The 19,934-nt window shown below is 38.5% G+C and overlaps 2 protein-coding genes and 1 pseudogene across 2 annotated transcripts; 1 reads left to right on the top strand and 2 right to left on the bottom strand.

The window, feature by feature from the left end:
• The first annotated feature begins 10,951 nt into the window (after positions 1-10,951).
• Positions 10,952-12,696, top strand: LOC113290536 (F-box protein CPR1-like). Its single transcript, XM_026540130.1, has 3 exons — positions 10,952-11,025; positions 11,225-11,441; positions 11,698-12,696. Exons 1-3 carry the CDS (start codon positions 10,952-10,954, stop codon positions 12,694-12,696), a joined length of 1,290 nt encoding a protein of 429 aa, XP_026395915.1.
• A 1,960-nt stretch (positions 12,697-14,656) lies between these two features.
• Positions 14,657-17,885, bottom strand: LOC113287014 (probable mediator of RNA polymerase II transcription subunit 37c). Its single transcript, XM_026535669.1, has one exon. The coding sequence runs from the start codon at positions 16,770-16,772 to the stop codon at positions 14,820-14,822; it is 1,953 nt and encodes a 650-aa protein (XP_026391454.1). The 5' UTR covers positions 16,773-17,885; the 3' UTR covers positions 14,657-14,819.
• A 31-nt stretch (positions 17,886-17,916) lies between these two features.
• LOC113287015 lies at positions 17,917-19,309 on the bottom strand (annotated as a pseudogene).
• Between the last annotated feature and the right edge of the window lie 625 nt (positions 19,310-19,934).

The raw sequence follows: 19,934 nt of genomic DNA, 5'->3' as shown, positions 1-19,934 counted from the left end.
TGATTTCGCATTAATATGAATCGTAAGTTTTATATGGCTTGTTTTTGTGGCGATGCCTGGTTACCACGGTGAGGAAAATGATCATTAATTTAAAAACATGGTCAGAAAATAGAAACTAGCAAAATACAAACATTGGATGACTCTCTAATCTATACCTATGTTTCAAGGTTTTGCACATTAAACCACAATTCTTAAACCGAGAAGGAAAGAACTAACATGCTTCTTTAATCTGCAGAACCACTTGACGGAAATGCAGAATTAATAAAACTATAGCTCGCCGGACGATAAATAAATGCAACAAATTTCACTGGTCCATTCCAAATAACTTGGAATAGAATAAACCCTCACAAAACAAAATCCCATTCTCTTATCTATGGAAAAAGATTACACCATTAGAATAAAACCAAATGTACTGATTAAGCAGAGAAGTTTATAGAAACTCATCCCTATCCTTATCCTCAAATTGAAGGCCAGTTAAGGTTGATTAAAAAAGACCGCCACAATATTGTTCAGTAGTTGGATCGCGATTTTTTTTTGATGGGAGCATTTTTTTGAAGGGGCCATGGGAACCAATAAGGAACCGCCACATGTCTTTGTATTTCTTAACGAATTTATGCTATGATTTTTAGTGAAGGGCATTATCAGAGTTGTCCTCTTCTTCTCCTCCTTTCTTTTTCAGCTGTTACCGCCCCCATCAAAAATACCCTAGGTTGATCTAGAACATGGGAACTCGGTTGATTTCTCTAACATGGAGTTCTGTCTGCTGGAATGCTGAGTACAATCAACAAACAACTTGTAATTGTTTTTGTGCAATTTATAAGGATACCTGTTCAACGGATTTCTGATCTAAAAATTTGATTAGATGCCTCCATCTAAAAGTTGGGCTACCAAACCGAACACCTATCAGTGATTTTTGATCTCAAATATGTATATGTGTGGGTTGTTCTTCACTGGCCATGATAAGCTCTTTTCTTTGAGACTTTATCGATTTCTCATACTTTTGATCTCATATTTTGCATCCACGCGCGACCATATACAGCTTACCGTATACACTATGTCGACATGTCCAGAATAATTAACATATAAAGGTACGCATGTGACAATTTTTCCAATGGTTAATGGGTTGTTAATTAAATCAACAGGAGGTGGTCGTGGGTTCTGGAAATCTGATTCTGCATCGAACCTAAATTGTACTTTCCTGATGTAAAATAGTTAGATTATATACTAATGCAGTTGGGATTTGATTTGGGTTTGTGTTAGTAAGAAAACTGAGTCAGCTGCATCTTGTTAACAATAACAAGATAAGCACTATCACAGAGTCAGAAGACCGAGTAACAAGGAAGAATTCTAAGGCTAGGTTTACGCTAAGTTAAATCAGAGTCTTGAGTTTGTTAAAGTCTTTGTTTTGATAGAGTCTGTAACAACAATGTAACTGCATTGCAGTATCTTTCAGTATAAATAAACTCTAAAATCTCCACATTAAGTGTGGAAGAATTTCACCCAAATATCATCGTCTAGCTTGGTATCAGGCTCTCGATCCAGCTTTCGCACCTATCCAAAAATCTTCCAAAAAAAAAAATCCAAACAATGGCAGAGGTTACAACTACTCTACGCCAGGTTCAAATCCATCACCTTGTTACTTTAAAACATACTGGCACTAATCATGTATTGTGGAAGGCTCAGTTCAAGCCTATACTGAAAGGCTATGACCTAACAGGTTTTATCGATGGATCAAAACCAAAACAACCAAGAAATCTACCAGCAAGTGAGGATGTTAATCCTGCGTTTACAGCATATGAGCACCAAGACTCTTTGATCGTTGGTTGGCTGAATTCTACCTTGAATCCTGAAGTTCTCAGTGTAGTTGCAGAACTTGATACTGCACAAGAGATATGGGATACCTTGGAGTCTGAGTTTGCTCCGAAAACATTTGCTCACCAGATGAATTTAAAGAGACAGCTCCATAATCTGCACAAAGGTAATAAGACTTTGAAGATGTATTTAAATGATGCTAAGCGTTTATTTGATCAGCTTGCAGCCACAAGATACACCGTACCAGCTCATGAGAAAAAGCAATCCAGTTGCAATGGATTAAATCATACCTATGACCCAATTGTTACAACATTGAGTACTGCTGAAACAATGTACATATCAACCTTTGTCACTCATCTTCTGACATTTGAGATGAGGCTAGAACATCAGATGTCTCAGATGCAAGAACCAGTTGCCAACTTTGTCAGTTCGTCCTCGTCGTCTGCAGGCATACTTGCACCAAGAGGGGTTCCAAATCCACCAAGAGGACCAAATCCGCCAAACAATAACAATCGTCGCTCTCAACAGCCTCCAAGAAATACTGGTAATGGTCCAGTATATTGCCAGATTTGCAAAAAGCGTAACCATACTGCAGATCGATGGTGGTTTCGCTATGACAAAGATACTCACCAACATGCCAAAGCGCCTGAGGCTTATATTGCCTTACCAGGTGGTCAAGCTAATGGACAATGGGTAACTGATACTGGTGCAACCCATCATTTAACTCCTGATGTGAACAACATATGTATTCCGCATGAGTATGAAGGCACGGATCAAGTTCGTGTAGGTAATGGTAATGGTCTGGAGATTGCGCATATTGGTAACGTAACATTCACTCATAAATCACGTTGTTTTCTATTAAATCAGATTTATCATGTGCCAAAGATCAAAACAAATCTTCTATCTGTTTCTCAGTTCTGTAAAGACAACAATGTGTTTTTTGAGTTTCACACAAACTTTTTTCTTGTGAAGGACAAATGCACAGGAGCAATGCTGCTAAAGGGGAGGAATGAGAATGGGTTGTATATTTTCGATGGCATAGGTGACATTAATCCATCCAAAACGCCTCAGTCTTTTCTCTCAGCCAGTCTACCTGTTTGGCACCAGCGCCTGGGTCACCCAATGCTTGGAACAGTTTCAAAAATAATTAGAAATTTCTCCCTTCCTGTTTTTCATAAGAAGTTTGATTTTTGTCACTCTTGTCATGTTAGCAAGAGTAGGAAACTTCCTTTTTATCTCAGTACTACTACCTTTGATAAACCTTTAAGTTTGATTGTTTCTGATATTTGGGTTTCTCCACAAATTTCAAGAAATGGTTTTCGTTATTACATGTTGTTAATGGATGTTTTCTCTCATTACACCTGGGTTTTTCCAATGGTTCATCGATCTGATACTTACAATCTTTTTGTTCATTTTCACAAACAAGTAGAAAATTTAACTGGTCACAAAATCCAGGTTTTCCAATCTGACAATGCTCTAGATTACAAAAGAATTACCTCCTATCTAAACAGTTCAGGCATCCAACATAGATTTTCCTGCCCTCATACCTCAGCTCAGAATGGTATTGCAGAGCGTCGTATAAGGCATGTAACAGAAAGTGGTCTAGAACTTCTATTTCATGCTCACTTGCCAAAAGAATTTTGGTCAGAAGCCTTCACAACTGCTTGTTATCTTATCAATAGAGTACCTAAATCTAAAACAGATCCGAAAACACCTCTTGAGTTGTTGTACAATAAGAAACCAGATTATGCTTTTTTAAGAGTGTTTGGTTGCTTGGCTTATCCCTGCCTGCGGCCATACAATGCACACAAATTAGAACCCAGGTCACTTCCATGTGTATTTTTAGGGTACAGTGCAGCACATAAAGGCTATATTTGCCTCCATCTGCCAACTAATAGGCAGTATATTTCACGCCATGTGAGATTTGAAGAAACAAAATTCCCATTCACTCCTAAACAGCAGCAAGCTCTTGAAGTTTGTCAGCCAATTACTGCATCAAGCACAGATATCCTTGGCTCATCTGTTTTCAGTCCATCATCTCCTGTACAGCTACAGCTTCAGCACCCGCTGTCACCAGCTTTGCTGCAACCGCAGTCTCCAGCATATGCTCCAGATTCTCCGCAGTTTTTACCAGCTGCATCAGCAGAGTCAGCGATTAATTCCTTGTCTACTGCTCATGCTGAATCTGAGATTCAACCTGCACCACAGCTGCATCAAGGTCGCATGATGGTAACACGAGCTAAAGTAGGTATTACCAAACCAATTCAGAAATTGTGTCTTGCTGCAACTAAGTATCCTTTGCATGATGAGGATTTTATGGAGCCAACGTGCTACTCTAAAGCTTGCAAAATACCTGAATGGAGAGACGCAATGGACAATCAGATAAATGCACTGATACGTAATGGCACTTACTCACTCGTAAAGTATGAGTCTGGCATGAATGTAGTGGGGTCTAAGTGTATTTATCGGATTAAGAGAAACCCAGATGGCACTATACAACGCCATAAAGCACGCCTAGTTGCTAAAGGATTTACACAGCAAGAGGGGGTTGATTATGGTGAAACATTCTCACCAGTAATCAAACCATGCACTATCATACTAGTTTTATCACTTGCAGTGATGAATGGATGGCAATTGCGTCAACTAGATGTTGAGAATGCCTTTTTACATGGTGTCTTGGAGGAGGAAGTATACATGAGGCAGCCTGCTGGTTATGTCGATCCAAACTTCCCTAATCACGTCTGCAAGCTACATAAATCCTTTTATGGCCTCAAACAGGCACCACGTGCATGGTTTTCTCGTCTCAGCAGTCATCTACTTCAGTTAGGGTTCAAGGCGTCAGTGGCAGACTCGTCTCTTTTCATCAGAATTTCTGGTGGCTCAACTACATATGTGTTGATTTATGTAGATGATATCATTGTGACAGACTCTGCATCTAAGTTGATAGATCAACTGGTGACTGATTTGGGCAGTGCCTTTGTTGTTAAAGACATGGGACCTCTTTCTTATTTCCTGGGTATTGAAGTTTTACATCAAGGTAACAACCTAGTGCTCTCCCAAAGGAAATACATCTCAGATTTACTACATCGCACTAAACTAGATGGAGTTAAGCCGGTTTGCACTCCACTGACTGCTAACCTCCAAATTCTTAGACAAGGTGCTGAGTTGTTTGCTGATCCCACTCTTTACAGAAGTGTTGTGGGGGCTTTGCAGTATTTTCACATCACACGGCCTGACATAGCAGTAGCTGTTAACAAGGCATGTCAATTTATGCATGAGCCATATTTGGAGCACTGGGAGCTAGTTAAACGTATCTTGCGTTATTTGAAGCAGACAATCGACTACGGCTTGTTCTTCACACCAGTCTTGAACTATTCACTCAATGCCTATTCGGATGCGGATTGGGCAGGGAGTTTAGATGATCGGAGATAAACTAGTGGCTACTGTATCTATTTTGGGGGTAATCTTATTTCTTGGAGTGCCAGGAAACAGAAGACTGTTTCAAATTCAAGCACATAATCAGAGTATCGTGGCATTGCTATTGCAACTTCAGAGCTTATCTGGATTCAGTCTCTGTTACAGGAATTAGGAATTCATACACCTGTACCTTCCTTATGGTGTGACAATCTGGGAGCCACATATCTGACAGCAAACCCGATCTTTCACGCCAGGACAAAGCACATAGAGATCGACTATCACTTTGTACGTGAAAGAGTGGCAGCTAAACAACTACAGGTGCACTTCATTAGTTCCAGGGATCAAATAACGGACTTATTTACTAAAGGCCTGCCTTCCTCTAGGTATCAACTTCTACTTGACAAATTGAACATCCGTAAACTCCAGTTCAACTTGAGGGAGGGTGTTAGTAAGAAAACTGAGTCAGCTGCATCTTGTTAACAATAACAAGATAAGCACTATCACAGAGTCAGAAGACCGAGTAACAAGGAAGAATTCTAAGGCTAGGTTTACGCTAAGTTAAATCAGAGTCTTGAGTTTGTTAAAGTCTTTGTTTTGATAGAGTCTGTAACAACAATATAACTGCATTGCAGTATCTTTCAGTATAAATAAACTCTAAAATCTCCACATTAAGTGTGGAAGAATTTCACCCAAATATCATCGTCTAGCTGTTTGAACGATGGAGGAGGAGTTTGGAGGAGGCGGTAACATGGGAAAAAGAAAGGAGAAGAAGAAGAGGAACATGAACAGGAAGAGAAAGAAAACAATGGAGTTTTCTGGCCCAGTATACCAGAATGTAACTGAGATCTTGGAACTCCGAAAATGTCCTTCTTCTAAAAATAGTATAAATTCGTTAGAAATACAAAGACATGTGGCAGTTTCTTATTGGTCCCCCATGGCCCCTTCAAAAAAATGACCCATCAAAAATTTTCTGGTTGGATCCTTCTAGCCAAAAACACCAAAGGGGAAATTAGGCTCAGGCCCAACCCATGAATAACCCATAATATGAGGCCCTTAATTAAAAAAAGTTTAAATCTAGGCCCCGAGTTTTTAAAAGACCTTGATACCCTTATGCATATTGTCAAGCCCATAATTAAATAAAATTTAAATCTAGGCCCAAAATTATTAAATCTAGGCCCGAAATTATTAAAATACAGTGCGAAGGTGTAAACAGAAGTTACACATGCATATGGCATGTGTAACCAGAAGTTACACATCCTTATGATATGTGTAATGCAAAGTTACACTTGTATATATATGCAAATAAATAGACATCAAAAAAAAACACAAAAAAAAAAGTTATTACTTTAATATTCATTTACAATAATTTCTTAGCATGTGTAAGTTACACGCGCATCTGTTTAGTGTAATTGAGAGTTACATATGTGTCTATCTAGTGTAACTGAGAGTTACACATGCATCTGACTTGTGTATTCAGCGTCAACTCCAGTTCCAGCGAGACCATTACCACGTTTAAGCAATTAGCTTTTATGAAGTTATCTAAAACCTGAAATATAACAACAAGCAATCAGTATTTATACGATTAAAATGAACAGTACATAAAACAATGTATATTTCAGTTTCACAAGCATCTGACTAGTGTAGCTAGCGGTTACACATGCATCTGAATTGTGTAACTGAGAGTTACACATGCATATAACATGTGTAACTAGGAGATACACATTCATATGGCTAGTGTAGCTAGCAGTTACACATGCATATGACTAGTGTAACTAGGAGTTACACATACATATTGATATGTATACCCAAAATCAGTATGTGTAAGTAAAAGTTACACATCTAAGTAGAAACTACACATCTAATTTGCATGTGTAACTGGTATCTACACATCTAATTAGCATGTGTAACTAATAGTTACACATGCATCTCACTTGTGTAACTAAGAGTTACACATGTATCTAATCAGTCTAATAATCAGTATTATCCTACCATATTCATCAATATCCGAATGTAAAAGCAATTCAGCACAAGAAACATATTCATCAAGCTCGCAAATGGAAATCAAAACATGTATGCAACATATAATGCGCATCAGAAACTCTTGGCGGCATATTATCCATCAAAATTTAACAGCAAAAAGTATATAACAAAGGCATATCCTCACCTTAGCTCCAACTCCAACACCACCACCACCACCGGCTCCAAAACCTGCACATATACCACCACCACCACTTATTAGCCATAGGAGATCCTTCATACAAAGAATTTCACTAACACAATAATGTTACTCAAGATGAACACGCTAACTGAAACAGTTGGGTTTCATGGTGCTTATCAGGTACACATGTAATGGCTTATGCAAAACGGCAGTTACACTTGCATATGGCTTGTGTAATCTCCAGTTACACATCCATATGCTTGTGTACTCAGAGCATATAAATTATCTTCATCAGCGCTAGAAACAAGGATATCACATAGAGTTGCTCAATAAATAAGATAAATGACACTTACAACATATGATGTATCTCAGCTTTAGCTTTTTCCTTCTCATTAAGCATTGGAGTCTAATGATCTGGACTTGACTATGCTTCAGAGTCGCTTTTCTGCATTAGAAACTGCTGAAACATTAAACATAATAAAATCATTAAACTGAAATATCCTATGCAACCACATGATATCATTTTTGCTCGTCTAATGCATAATATGTAATAGTTATATTTTCTCATTTCATGTCATACAAGTTTCGCAGAAAACGACATAACAAACTTCCAAAAGAATTTACTTGCACGAAGCTATGGGACTGAACAAAGGATAAAACCATCTAGCAAGTGGAAGAATCATAAACTCCATCTTGCAAGTTTTCTTGAGTAATATATGTGGTTTTACAGCATGTGTAACTAGCAGTTACACATCCATATAGCTTGTGTAACTACTAGTTACACATCCATATAACTACTGAAATACAAGCTCAGCAAGACCAGTGACAAAGAAAAAAACTAAGCATTACAACACTATGAAAATAACCCATGTAATCTAGAGACTCTAAAAGCTACTACTTATCCAACCAACATAAGCTCAAACATGAAATTTTATGCTACTACATCTATTACAACACTATGAAAACAAACCAACTAGAATACCACTTGTGTTTCAAGAACAACCATGGTACTGAACAAATTTACTTGTTATTACCGAGCTTCAGACACTATATACGCAGAGCAAAGAGCAGAAGCCTGACTTATATAGCTTGTGTAAACAGCAGTTACACATCTATATGGCTTGTGTAACCTGCAGTTACACATCCATATGGCTTCTGTAATCAGCAGTTACACTTGTATATGCCTTGTGTACTCAGAGCATATATGTTATCTTCATCAGCGTTAGAAATAGGGATCAAATAGAGCTACTTGCGATTCTTAAACAGTGAAGACTACTCAATAAATAAGATCAAATAGCACTTGATCAACTGAAATGCGGCATACTATAACGTATATAACTAGCAGATGCTAGTGCAACTTCTTTTAAATTCTGCGCAACTTAATTTATTAGGTGAAACAAGACTTTAACCAATACGACGGGTAACTCATGAATCAATGATGTACATTAGACAATGGGTATTTACTACTAAGTCAAACTAAAAACTGCCATGTTTTTCCACGGAGACAAGAATTTATCATTCCACACAATGTGTTCACATGTTAGTATGAATAATTACCATCAAAGCCTAGAAGAGGGTAAGTCACCACATAAGCTCCTGATTTTGCTACAGCTCCAAGAAGAAAAGTTCACTGTATCACATAATAACAACATTAGGCACTTGAACTAGCCTAAACACAAAGATGATAATTATAATATTATCCAATTGACATAACACAAAGGAATTTAGGAAGTTGTACACATACATTTATCTCCGCAATAGAGTTAAAATCATTGAATTTTAATTGTTTCTCCAAATCAGAGTTGTTTTCACTTGCAACTACAAAACCTAGCTTCAGCAACATCTGCTCCTCCTTCACCCTATTAATCAAAGACTTGATAAGTTTCATTTTGAAATGAGCATTATGTATCAGTTTCAACTTAGAGATAACATATAATATCTGCGAGATTGTGAGATAGCATTATATAATATTCAACTTAGAGATATCATATAAAACAATAAATCAATAACAGTTAACGCTAGGCATGAGCTCAGTTTGAAAATCAAAGTAAATAAAATTCGTATCAAATAGATGGGTAACAGAGATAATAATTCACTGATTTTGAATCTGAAAACCAAATTTCGATCGAGATAAGAGATTAAGATATAGATCGAACTTTTTTCAAGAACCCTAAAAAAATTCTTATAATTTTTCTTGAAATTTGTTAGTGATTTTCTCTCAAAAGTATGATTAAGGTGAGATTATAACAGGATTACTCTGGAAATCAAACTTTCAAGAACATATACAGGTAGACATTTGCTTGAATCGCTTCGAAAATCGAAGTATAAAATTCGTAACAACAAATACACTTATCTGCATGTCGATTTGATTCTGTAGATGAATCTTCAGGTGCAGTTGATCTTCTTCATCTTCCATATGATCTCTCTATATCAGATGTGGTTGACCTTCATAACAACTGAGACTACAGAGGAATCGATGGAGAAGATGAAAAAACGGTGAAAAAAACCTAAAACTACTTCATCTTTGTTGCAGTAGAAGATCTAAAAGAAGAAGATGAAAATGAATCTCATAAGAACCCTAGAATATTTTTTTCTCTGCAAACGAGAGAGATAAAATGAGAGAGAAAGAAATTTGGAAAATGAAAATATCTACCGACATTCCTCTTGTATTTATTGCAAAGGGTAGTTTTGTTAATAAAAAAATACATTAAATAAAATTATGGGCCAGATCTGAAGAGAATTTGATATTTCGGGCCTAGCAATATCATTTTCCTAAAGTATGGAGTTGATAGTGGAGGATCCATTTTGTGGGGCTTCTAAATATTGAACCCATATAGTAGGGTGGTTCTAGTATTTTTCACAACACCAAATTGGAAAAACTCTTTAACGAACTCCAACGATTCCACCTTCCGTGCCTAAATAAACTAAATCCCTGTCCCTAATGTGTACGGAAGCGACAGAACTAAAGCAATACCAAATTTTTCCTTGTGAGTATTACCCGAGGAAGAAGATTTATCATCAGATAAAGCAATACCAGATTCTTCCTTGCGAGTTTCATCTGGGGAAGAAGATTTATCATCGGACCATGCAACACTGAGGGGAGCGTCAGACATTCTTACCTGCTTTAACCCTCTTATATAATAACACTTTTTCTCTATAGTAGATAACAATTTTGGCATAATTCCATCTTGGACAGCCTTCGGCTTGATCAGGAGGAATCGCTGATTTGCGCGTTCCAGGGTAAAATCATTTTTTTTGCTATGCACAATATATTTTAGCTTTTCTTCCGTTGAGCCACCCCATACGTTGCCAGTAGGGACTTCTAACATCAGATTTTCCTCTCCAGTGTTTCTTTTACATTTTCAGATAAGTTATTCTCAGCAGGGAGGGCGAACATCAGATTTTCCCTCCTCAGTGCATCTTCTAACGAGTAAAAAGAATCAGCGGAAGACCATATTTTAGCATCTTCGCTTGCCATTAAAACTGTTGCACTACTGTAAACAAGTGGGTGGCCATCGATCTTTTAGAAACTTGATGTTATTACAGAGAAACTTGAACGGCTACATGGTGTTATTACAGAGAAACTTGATTGTCCCAAGTTTTTATCATGGAAGGCTCAGTTTACGCCTTACTTACAGGTATATGATTTGGAAAAGTTTATCGATGCTACATACAAAGATCCGCCGGCTATTGTTAACGGAGCTCCTAATCCGTTGTTCTTATCGTGGAGATGTGCAGATAAACTTTTACTTTGGTGGATTATGTCTTCTCTGGCTTCCCCAGTTTTGGATAAAGTTAAGGGATGTGAAACCTCTCATTCCATCTGGACGAAACTAGATGGCTTTTTGCGTCCAAGAATAATCAGATTACTACTTCTGAACCACAAGCTAATGTCGCCTCCACAAGTCTTGATCTTGATGTTCCTCTTACAAGAGATGGGAAACCATCTATCATTTGCCAAATATGCGAAAAGCCGTATCATGATGCTAGGGATTGCCGCAAACGTTCTGATACTATCACTTACCCTCCTCGTGATGAGCGTAAACGAGCCAAGGTTAACAACAATACATATCGCAGTATACACTTTCTCACTGAAGATATCATCGTTGAAATCCTTTCAAGGCTCCCGCTGAGATTTCTCTTAGAGTACAGGTGTGTCTGCAAACCTTGGAGCATCTTATCTGATACAAACCAAAAACTTATTCAAATGAGGAAGAATAGCTTTAATATCATGCTTATAGACGGCAAAACAAGATTATACTCTTTGAAAAATGATTCATTGTCATCATCATTATCTGATGGTATTGAAGGCCATGTTTAAGAAGGTTCACTGCCCAATCATTTCCTTGGACTGTGATCTTAAGAAGGTTAATTTTGCGGGTTCTTGTAATGGCTTGCTTTTCCTGTATCGAGAAGAGACCCTGAATTTCGAAAAGACCGATGAGTTTTGGTTGTGGAACCCATGTTTGTGGAATCCATCTACCCAAGAGTTCAAATATCTACAAAGACCTGGATTTCCGGTGAGTGAGACGGCCTGCGTTTTACACAGAGGACATGGGTTTGGTTATGATGCTGAGACTGATGATTACAAGTGTATACGTATTTTCAATTATTCAGGCGATAGGCATTCTCAAGTTCACATCTATTCGCTCAGATCGAATACATGGAAATTAACGCATCTTCCATATTTACTGAGTGCTGACGACAGATACTTTCGAGCACCAAATGGGGTCTTTTGTAATGGAACTCTACATTGGTTCGTAATTAAGGAATACCTTTCCCCCCAAGTCTTAATGGCTTTTAATATGACAGATGAGGGAATCAGAGAAATTCCACAACCAGAGAGTGTGGAGGAATTAGGATACGTTAAAAATGTTGATGTCTTGGACGGGTATCTTTGCATTCTTTGTAGGAATTCTGCTGCTTACGAAGTATGGCTAATGAAGGATTATGGAATGAGAGAATCGTGGACAAAAGCATACAACATTCCGAGACCGACATTAGAACTTGGAGCCCAAAAATTTGTGGACCTGAAGAAGATCGAATGTTTAAAAACTGGTGAGATTCTACTTGAGGTTCAATACAACAATTTCCAGACGGCAGCCTTGGTGTTTTACGACCCAAAGAATGAGACCGCTACGTATTTGAAGCTGTATGAAAACTTTGGGGATTATCCAATCTTACGATCAGCATCGTATAGGTATGTGAAGAGCTTAGTCAAACTTAAATCTGATTATTATGTCGAGGATAACGAGAGAAAGGATGGCCAACAGAGTATTATCCATATATACAAGGGATTGATGCATTAGGTGAGCAAACAGTTCATTTGTTATCTTCCGTGCCATGCACTATATATACCGGCTCATAACCACTTTCACCACGAGTGTCATTCTTGACTTCAGAGTTCAGTGTGTTTAAATGTTTCCTTCAAAAATGGAGTCCGCTGATGTTTTTAGATGTTCTACTAAAATTTGATATAAATTACTGAACTAACATGCTTCTTTAATCAGTAATATCATCTATTGTTAGAAAAAAGGAAACATAAACTATGCTTGGCTTGGTCTCGCTTGTATTCAGTGTTTCCTATTTCACAAAACTGTTTTGTGAGTACTTGTGTAGTTCACCGTTCACAACCCAGGAAACTTATATAAATTTATGTTTTCTCTTTTGGTTTCCCAAGAATTAAGAAACCAAGTACGTATCAAATTTGTCTCGCTATTATTAGGTGGATTATGTCTTCTCTGACATCCCCAGTTTTGGCTAAAGTCAAGGGATGTGAAACCTCGCACTCCATCTGGACCAAACTAGATGGCCTTTTTGCGTCCAAGAATCAGATTACTGCTTCTCAACCACAAGCTTATGTCGCCTCAACAAGTCATACTTTCTCACTGAAGTTATCATCGTTGAAATCCTTTCGAGACTACTGCTGATATTTCTCTTACAGTACAGGTGTGTCTGCAAACCCTGGAGCATCTTAACTGATACAAACCCTAAACTTATTCAGATGAGGAAGAATAGCTTCGATATCTTGCTTATAGACGGTGAAAGAAGAATATACTCTTTGGAGAATGATTCATTGTCATCATCATTATTTAACGGTATTCACAGCCGTGCTAAGAAGATTCGCAGCCCAATCATTTCCTTGGACTGTGATCTTAAGAATGTTAATTTTGTGGGTTCTTGTAATGGCTTGTTTTTCTTGTATCACCAAGAGATCAATCACTTTTGTTCGTGGCGCCCATGTTTGTGGAATCCATCTACCCAAGAGTTCAAATATCTAAAAAGACCTGAATTTCCGGTGAATGAGTCGTACTGCGTTCTGAACAGAGGACATGGGTTTGTTATGATGCAAAGAATGATGATTACAAGTGTGTGCGTATTTTCGTTTATTCAAGCAACCGCCGCCAATCTCAAGTTCACATCTATTCGCTCAGATCGAACACATGGAAATTAAGGCACATTCCATATGCATTGAGCACTGAAGACGCATATTTTCGAGCACCAAATGGGGTCTTTTGTAATGGAGCTCTTCATTGGTTTGCAAACTCTCCCGAAGTCATAATGGCTTTAAATATGACAGATGAGAGAACCAGAGAAATTCCAAAACCCAAAAATGTAGAGGAATCTGGATACCGTCGACATGTTGATGTTTTGGACGGGTATCTTTGCATTCTTTGTCTTAACTGTGCTGCTTACGAAATATGGCTGATGAAGGATTATGGAATGAGAGAATCATGGACAAGAGCATACCACATTCCGAGCCTGACATTAGAACTTGGAGCCCAAAAATTTGTGGACTTGAAGAAGATCGAGTATTTAAAAACTGGTGAGATTCTACTTGAGGTACAGTACAACTATTACAAGAAGGCAGCCTTGGTGTTATATGACCCAAAGAATGAGACCGCTACATATTTGAAGGTGTATGAAAACTTTGGGGATTATTCAGTCTTACGATCAGTATCCTTTAGGTATGTGAAGAGCTTAATCAAACTTAACTCTGATTATTATGTCGAGGATAACGAGAGAAAGGATGGACAACTTAGTATTATCCATATAAGGGAGCACTCACCACAAAAGAAAAAAGGGCCGGTGCATTAGGTAAGCAAACAGTTTATTTATTTTCAGTGCAGTTTTTAATAAGTTTTCACAAGTGAAACCTTTACCTGCCCTGTGGGCAGTTCAGTATGTATTACAATCTGCATAGAAACTTGCGGCAAAAAAGTATGCCGGGTAAAAGATATCAAGATGCTTTTTAACCAGACAGGAGCATAAAGAAATCAAAATCTGAAAATATTTCCATTCGTTATGTGAACTTCTATCAAAACTACTGTTGGAGAAAAATAAAAAACTTAAAGAAGAGTAAGGTAAAACTGAGCTAAAGAAAATAAAACCCCTCCACCTTCAGGGTCCCAGGCACTCAAATGCCTCCACTTTAATCAACTTCCTCAATCTTAGGTCCTGCACCACCACCCATTGAAGGACCATCCTCATCCATGCCACCAAAACCGCCCATGTCAGGTCCAGCACCGCCTTGATACATCTTGGCGATGACTGGGTTGCAGAGACTCTCCAGCTCTTTCATCTTGTCATCAAATTCATCAGCCTCTGCAAGCTGGTTGGAGTCAAGCCACTGGATAGCAGCTTCAATGGCATCCTCAATCTTCTTCTTGTCTTCTGGTGCTAACTTCCCAGCAATATTCTCATCCTTGATGGTGTTCCTCATATTGTAAGCATAATTCTCCAAACCATTCTTCGACTCGATTTTCTTCTTGTGTTCTTCATCCTCTGTCTTGTACTTCTCTGCCTCCTGCACCATCTTCTCAATCTCCTCCTTGGACAACCTTCCTTTATCATTTGTGATTGTGATTTTGTTCTTCTTTCCTGTAGTTTTATCCTCAGCAGATACATTAAGAATACCATTTGCGTCGATATCAAAGCAAACAGTGATCTGAGGGACACCACGAGGCGCAGCTGGAATTCCAGAAAGCTCAAATTTACCAAGCAAGTTGTTATCCCTGGTTCTTGCCCTCTCCCCTTCAAAGACCTGAATCAGCACTCCAGGTTGGTTATCAGAGTAGGTAGAGAAAACTTGCTCCTTCTTGGTGGGAATGGTGGTATTTCTTGCAATCAAAGTAGTCATAACCCCTCCGGCAGTCTCAAGCCCAAGGGAGAGAGGAGCAACATCCAACAGCAAAATCTGATTCAAGTTGTCATTACTTGCACCAGTCAAAATGGCAGCCTGCACAGCCGCTCCATAAGCCACAGCTTCATCGGGATTAATGCTCTTGCAGAGTTCCTTCCCATTGAAGAACTCCTGCAACAACTGCTGCACTTTAGGAATCCGAGTTGATCCACCAACCAGAACAACATCATGAACGCTGCTCTTGTCCATCTTAGCATCCCTCAAGCACTTCTCGACGGGCTCCATACACTTCCTGAACAAATCCATGTTCATCTCTTCGAATCTGGCACGAGTAATAGACGTGTAGAAATCAACACCCTCATAGAGAGAATCAATTTCAATTGTAGTCTGGGCAGTGGATGAAAGAGTCCTCTTTGCCCTCTCACAAGCAGTCCTCAACCTTCTTAATGCTCTAGGATTTCCACTGATATCCTTCTTATTCTTCCTCTTAAACTCTTGCACAAAGTGGTTCACCATCCTGTTATCAAAATCTTCTCCTCCAAGATGAGTATCTCCAGCAGTAGCCTTCACTTCGAAAATACCCTCTTCAATAGTCAATAACGAAACATCAAATGTACCACCTCCAAGGTCGAAAATTAGAACATTCTTCTCCCCTGTACTCGATGATTTCTTATCAAGACCATACGCAATTGCAGCAGCAGTTGGTTCATTGATGATTCTCAGGACATTAAGACCACCAATGGAACCAGCATCCTTTGTAGCTTGACGCTGCGAGTCATTGAAGTATGCAGGGACAGTAACAACCGCATTCTTTATAGAAGAACCAAGGTACGCCTCTGCAATCTCGCGCATCTTGATGAGAACCATAGATGAAATTTCTTCAGCTGAAAACTCCTTCTCTTCTCCTTTGTAAGTCACAGTAATCACGGGTTTTTCACCTGGTCCAGCTGTAACCTTGTAAGGCCACAGCTTAATATCAGCTTGAACTGATGAATCCGAAACCTTTCTCCCAATCAAACGCTTTGCATCAAAGACAGTGTTGATAGGGTTCATTGCAACTTGATTCTTAGCAGCATCACCAATCAAACGTTCAGTGTCGGTAAAAGCAACATAAGAAGGTGTAGTTCTATTGCCTTGATCATTAGCAATAATCTCTACGCGATCATGTTGCCACACTCCTACACATGAATATGTTGTACCCAAATCAATACCAATTGCTGGTCCTTCACCTTTTCCTGCCATTCTCTTTCAATATTATGATAACTCACAGAAGAAAAAAATTTGCTTAAAAGAGTTGCAGAACTTTGTTATAAGAATTTTGTGAAGCTTCTTTTGAATAAGAATAACTTTGTGAGGAGAAAGACAAGGTTGGTTGTTGTTTATATATACAGGAATGGATATCTCTAGTTTGATCCAGAAGTTTCTGAAAGATCAACTAAAAGAAAGTGGGATCAAATAAGGAAAGTTGGGTTCTAGAAACACCTGGAAGATTCTGGAACTTACGCACCGCTGTCTGGAAACTTCTTAATATGCTGTATATATGGAAACCTCTAAATATGCTAAAACTATTTTTTATGTTGCGTTTATATCATTTTGTGCTTCCTAAGTTTGCCACTTTTATCACGGAACAACGCAGGCCTACAGCAACAGGACAAAGGTAATAAAGTGCCTATGCGATCAGTGGGGTTTCTCCAGAAGTTTCTGGAGGATCAATTAAAGGAAAGTGGATCAAATAAAAGGGAAGTGGGGTTGCAGAAACATCTGGAAGATTCTGGAACTCATACACCTTTTTATGGAAACTTCTTAATATGCTAAAATTTGGCTAGGCTTCTATGTGGTGTTTAACAATACCTCATTTCCTTAGCCCAAGGAAGAACATGATATTTATCTCTAATCATCTGCACCGCACTAGCCACATAAATCAGCTCCACTGCGCAATACAGGCAAATCATCCTTTGCAAAACGTTTGTACATCTCAATAGGTATCTTCCATTCACCATCCACAATCAACTTCTCCACTCTCCAATCAAGGCATAGTCCATTACCCATATATCCCTCCATACAGATATACTTTTCATATCTCCAACTAGCCGCCTACTTCCATCATCCACCTGACTCGTTACCAGTTTGATTCCAGGCAAAATGGAAGATTGACTGTAATAACTAATACCTGGCCCCCATGAACCTTCTCCATTCTTCATCTTCAGTTTCAATCTTTCATAACAACTTCATTAGCAAGGCCTTATTCATAATTTCTAACCTTCTGATGCCCAAACCTCCTTCATCCCTTGGAGAACATGCTTCCTCCCACTTCTGATGCTGTTGCGAAAGACAGACTCTACACCTATGTTTCTAAAATTAACTGCTGATAGTCTATGTTCAAGGTTTTGCACATTAAACCACAATTCTTTAAATGCCGCTTTCCTGTGTGAAAGATCACACCCTTAAACCGAGAAGGCAAGAACCAACATGCTTCTTTAATCTGCAAAAGTACTTGTCCGGAATGCAGAATCAGTAACATCAACTAATTAAATTATAGCTCGCTAGAGATAAAATAATGCAACCGGTTCTGTTTTATGTGAACTGAAATCCGACAATGCAACCGAACATCTATCCGGAACCACAAGAATTCTTTTTGACCAAACCACAGAACCCCATAACTCACCCCCGCAACCACCTTTCCGAGTCGAAATTTCCGCACACCAAATCTCTGCCTCATTTTCCTTCCACGTACACCTTTGCCATAAAACACACAAATTCCCACCAACATTAGCCATTGTAGCTCCACACAAAAACTTATCCAAACCCTTCAATTCTCCCCAACACCCCGCATTGTCATCAAATCCTCTTATTCACCGATTATATAATCATAAGAAAACAAAATCCCATCAACAACAGCATCTGCCTCTCCACCCTAAATTAATCTCCGATTTCACATCACTCCAAGACAACTCCTTTGTATCATACACAACTCCAACTCTATGTGCCATTGCATACAATTTATCCTCTATCACAGCACACATGTGCATGTATTTCTCCATCACATTAACCTGACTTGGACTCGGATTCGGCACCACCGCTTCCCATTTCTCCACTGCCGGATCAAAAGCCTCAGCCCAGTGAGTCGATTCAGACAATGAATCAATCAAACAACCATCTGTAACATAAATTTTCCCATTTACAACCCCAGCAGCAGCAAATTTTCTTCCAACACTTGCTGGACCGAGTTCCCATTTTCAAAACGAGAATCAAAAACCCAATTGGGTGATGGGATATCATGAACAGAACCACCAATTACATAGATTACGTGGCCTAATACAACAAAAGCTGAACCTATGATTGAACTGGATTTGGAGGAACAGAGAAAAGGAGTTTAGGGTTTTGGGGGTCAAAAAAATACCATTTGAGAGATGAATTGTGAATACGGATGATGAAGAATAAAAGGGTTTGCATAGAATTGAGATTGAAACGAGTAGTGAACAAAAGAGGGGATCGGAAGAGAATTCCATGATTTTGAAACCAGCGATAGATTTGAGTGATGGATGTGTGGTACCCTAGCTATACATTGGAGTGATATGTCATTAGGTAAGTCTGCAATCAATAAGTTTGAGTCTCTTGATGGTGATTGTGGTGGAGGTGAATCCTCCATCTCTCTCCGCGTCTTTGAAGTCTGAATCTGTTTTCCTTTCTTTCTATACCGGAGTCTGGACTCCTGAATTACAGTGGAGTCTCGACCAACCGATATTTCGGGGATATGCCGTGGTAGGATAAACATTGTATCGGCGATAATATCGTCCAATGTAATCGATATTGGCCTTATCGGCCGATATATCGGGGATATTTCTAGATATTCTTGATGGAACTTTGGATGATTTACAAGATATTATTGGTGAAGAAAGTAGACCAGTTGGTATTATAAGTGCACGTAGCTCTCGAAGTAAGTCTACTTACCCAATCGACTCTGAGTATGATGGATATGATACTGATCAATTGATGTTAGAAATTGATTATGGACTACTTGATGGAGCTAATGGAATTACTGAAGATGATGATATCTATAATGGCTCGTATGATTTTGAATAAGATTGTAATATCCTTGTTTAATTACCATTTTAAGTAGTAAACTTTAAAGTTGTTGAAGTTACTCTTTTGTTTCTAGTTTGAACTTTGTACTTGTTTAATTACCATTTTACGCAGTAAACTTTAAAGTTGTTACTCTCCTATTTCTAGTTTGATCTTGTTTATTTATCATTTTAGGTAGTAAACTTTAAAGTTATTGAAGTTACTCTTGTGTTTTTGATAAAATTGATGGTAGCTATAAAATTATAGTCTCTAAATTTGGAACCCGATATTATACCGATATTTGAACGATAATATCCCCGATATAAAGTCGTACCAGTGTAT

The sequence above is a fragment of the Papaver somniferum genome, chromosome 6, assembly GCF_003573695.1.
Source record: "Papaver somniferum cultivar HN1 chromosome 6, ASM357369v1, whole genome shotgun sequence".
NCBI classification, from domain to species: domain Eukaryota; kingdom Viridiplantae; phylum Streptophyta; class Magnoliopsida; order Ranunculales; family Papaveraceae; genus Papaver; species Papaver somniferum.
This window is presented reverse-complemented; position numbering and strand designations above follow the sequence as displayed.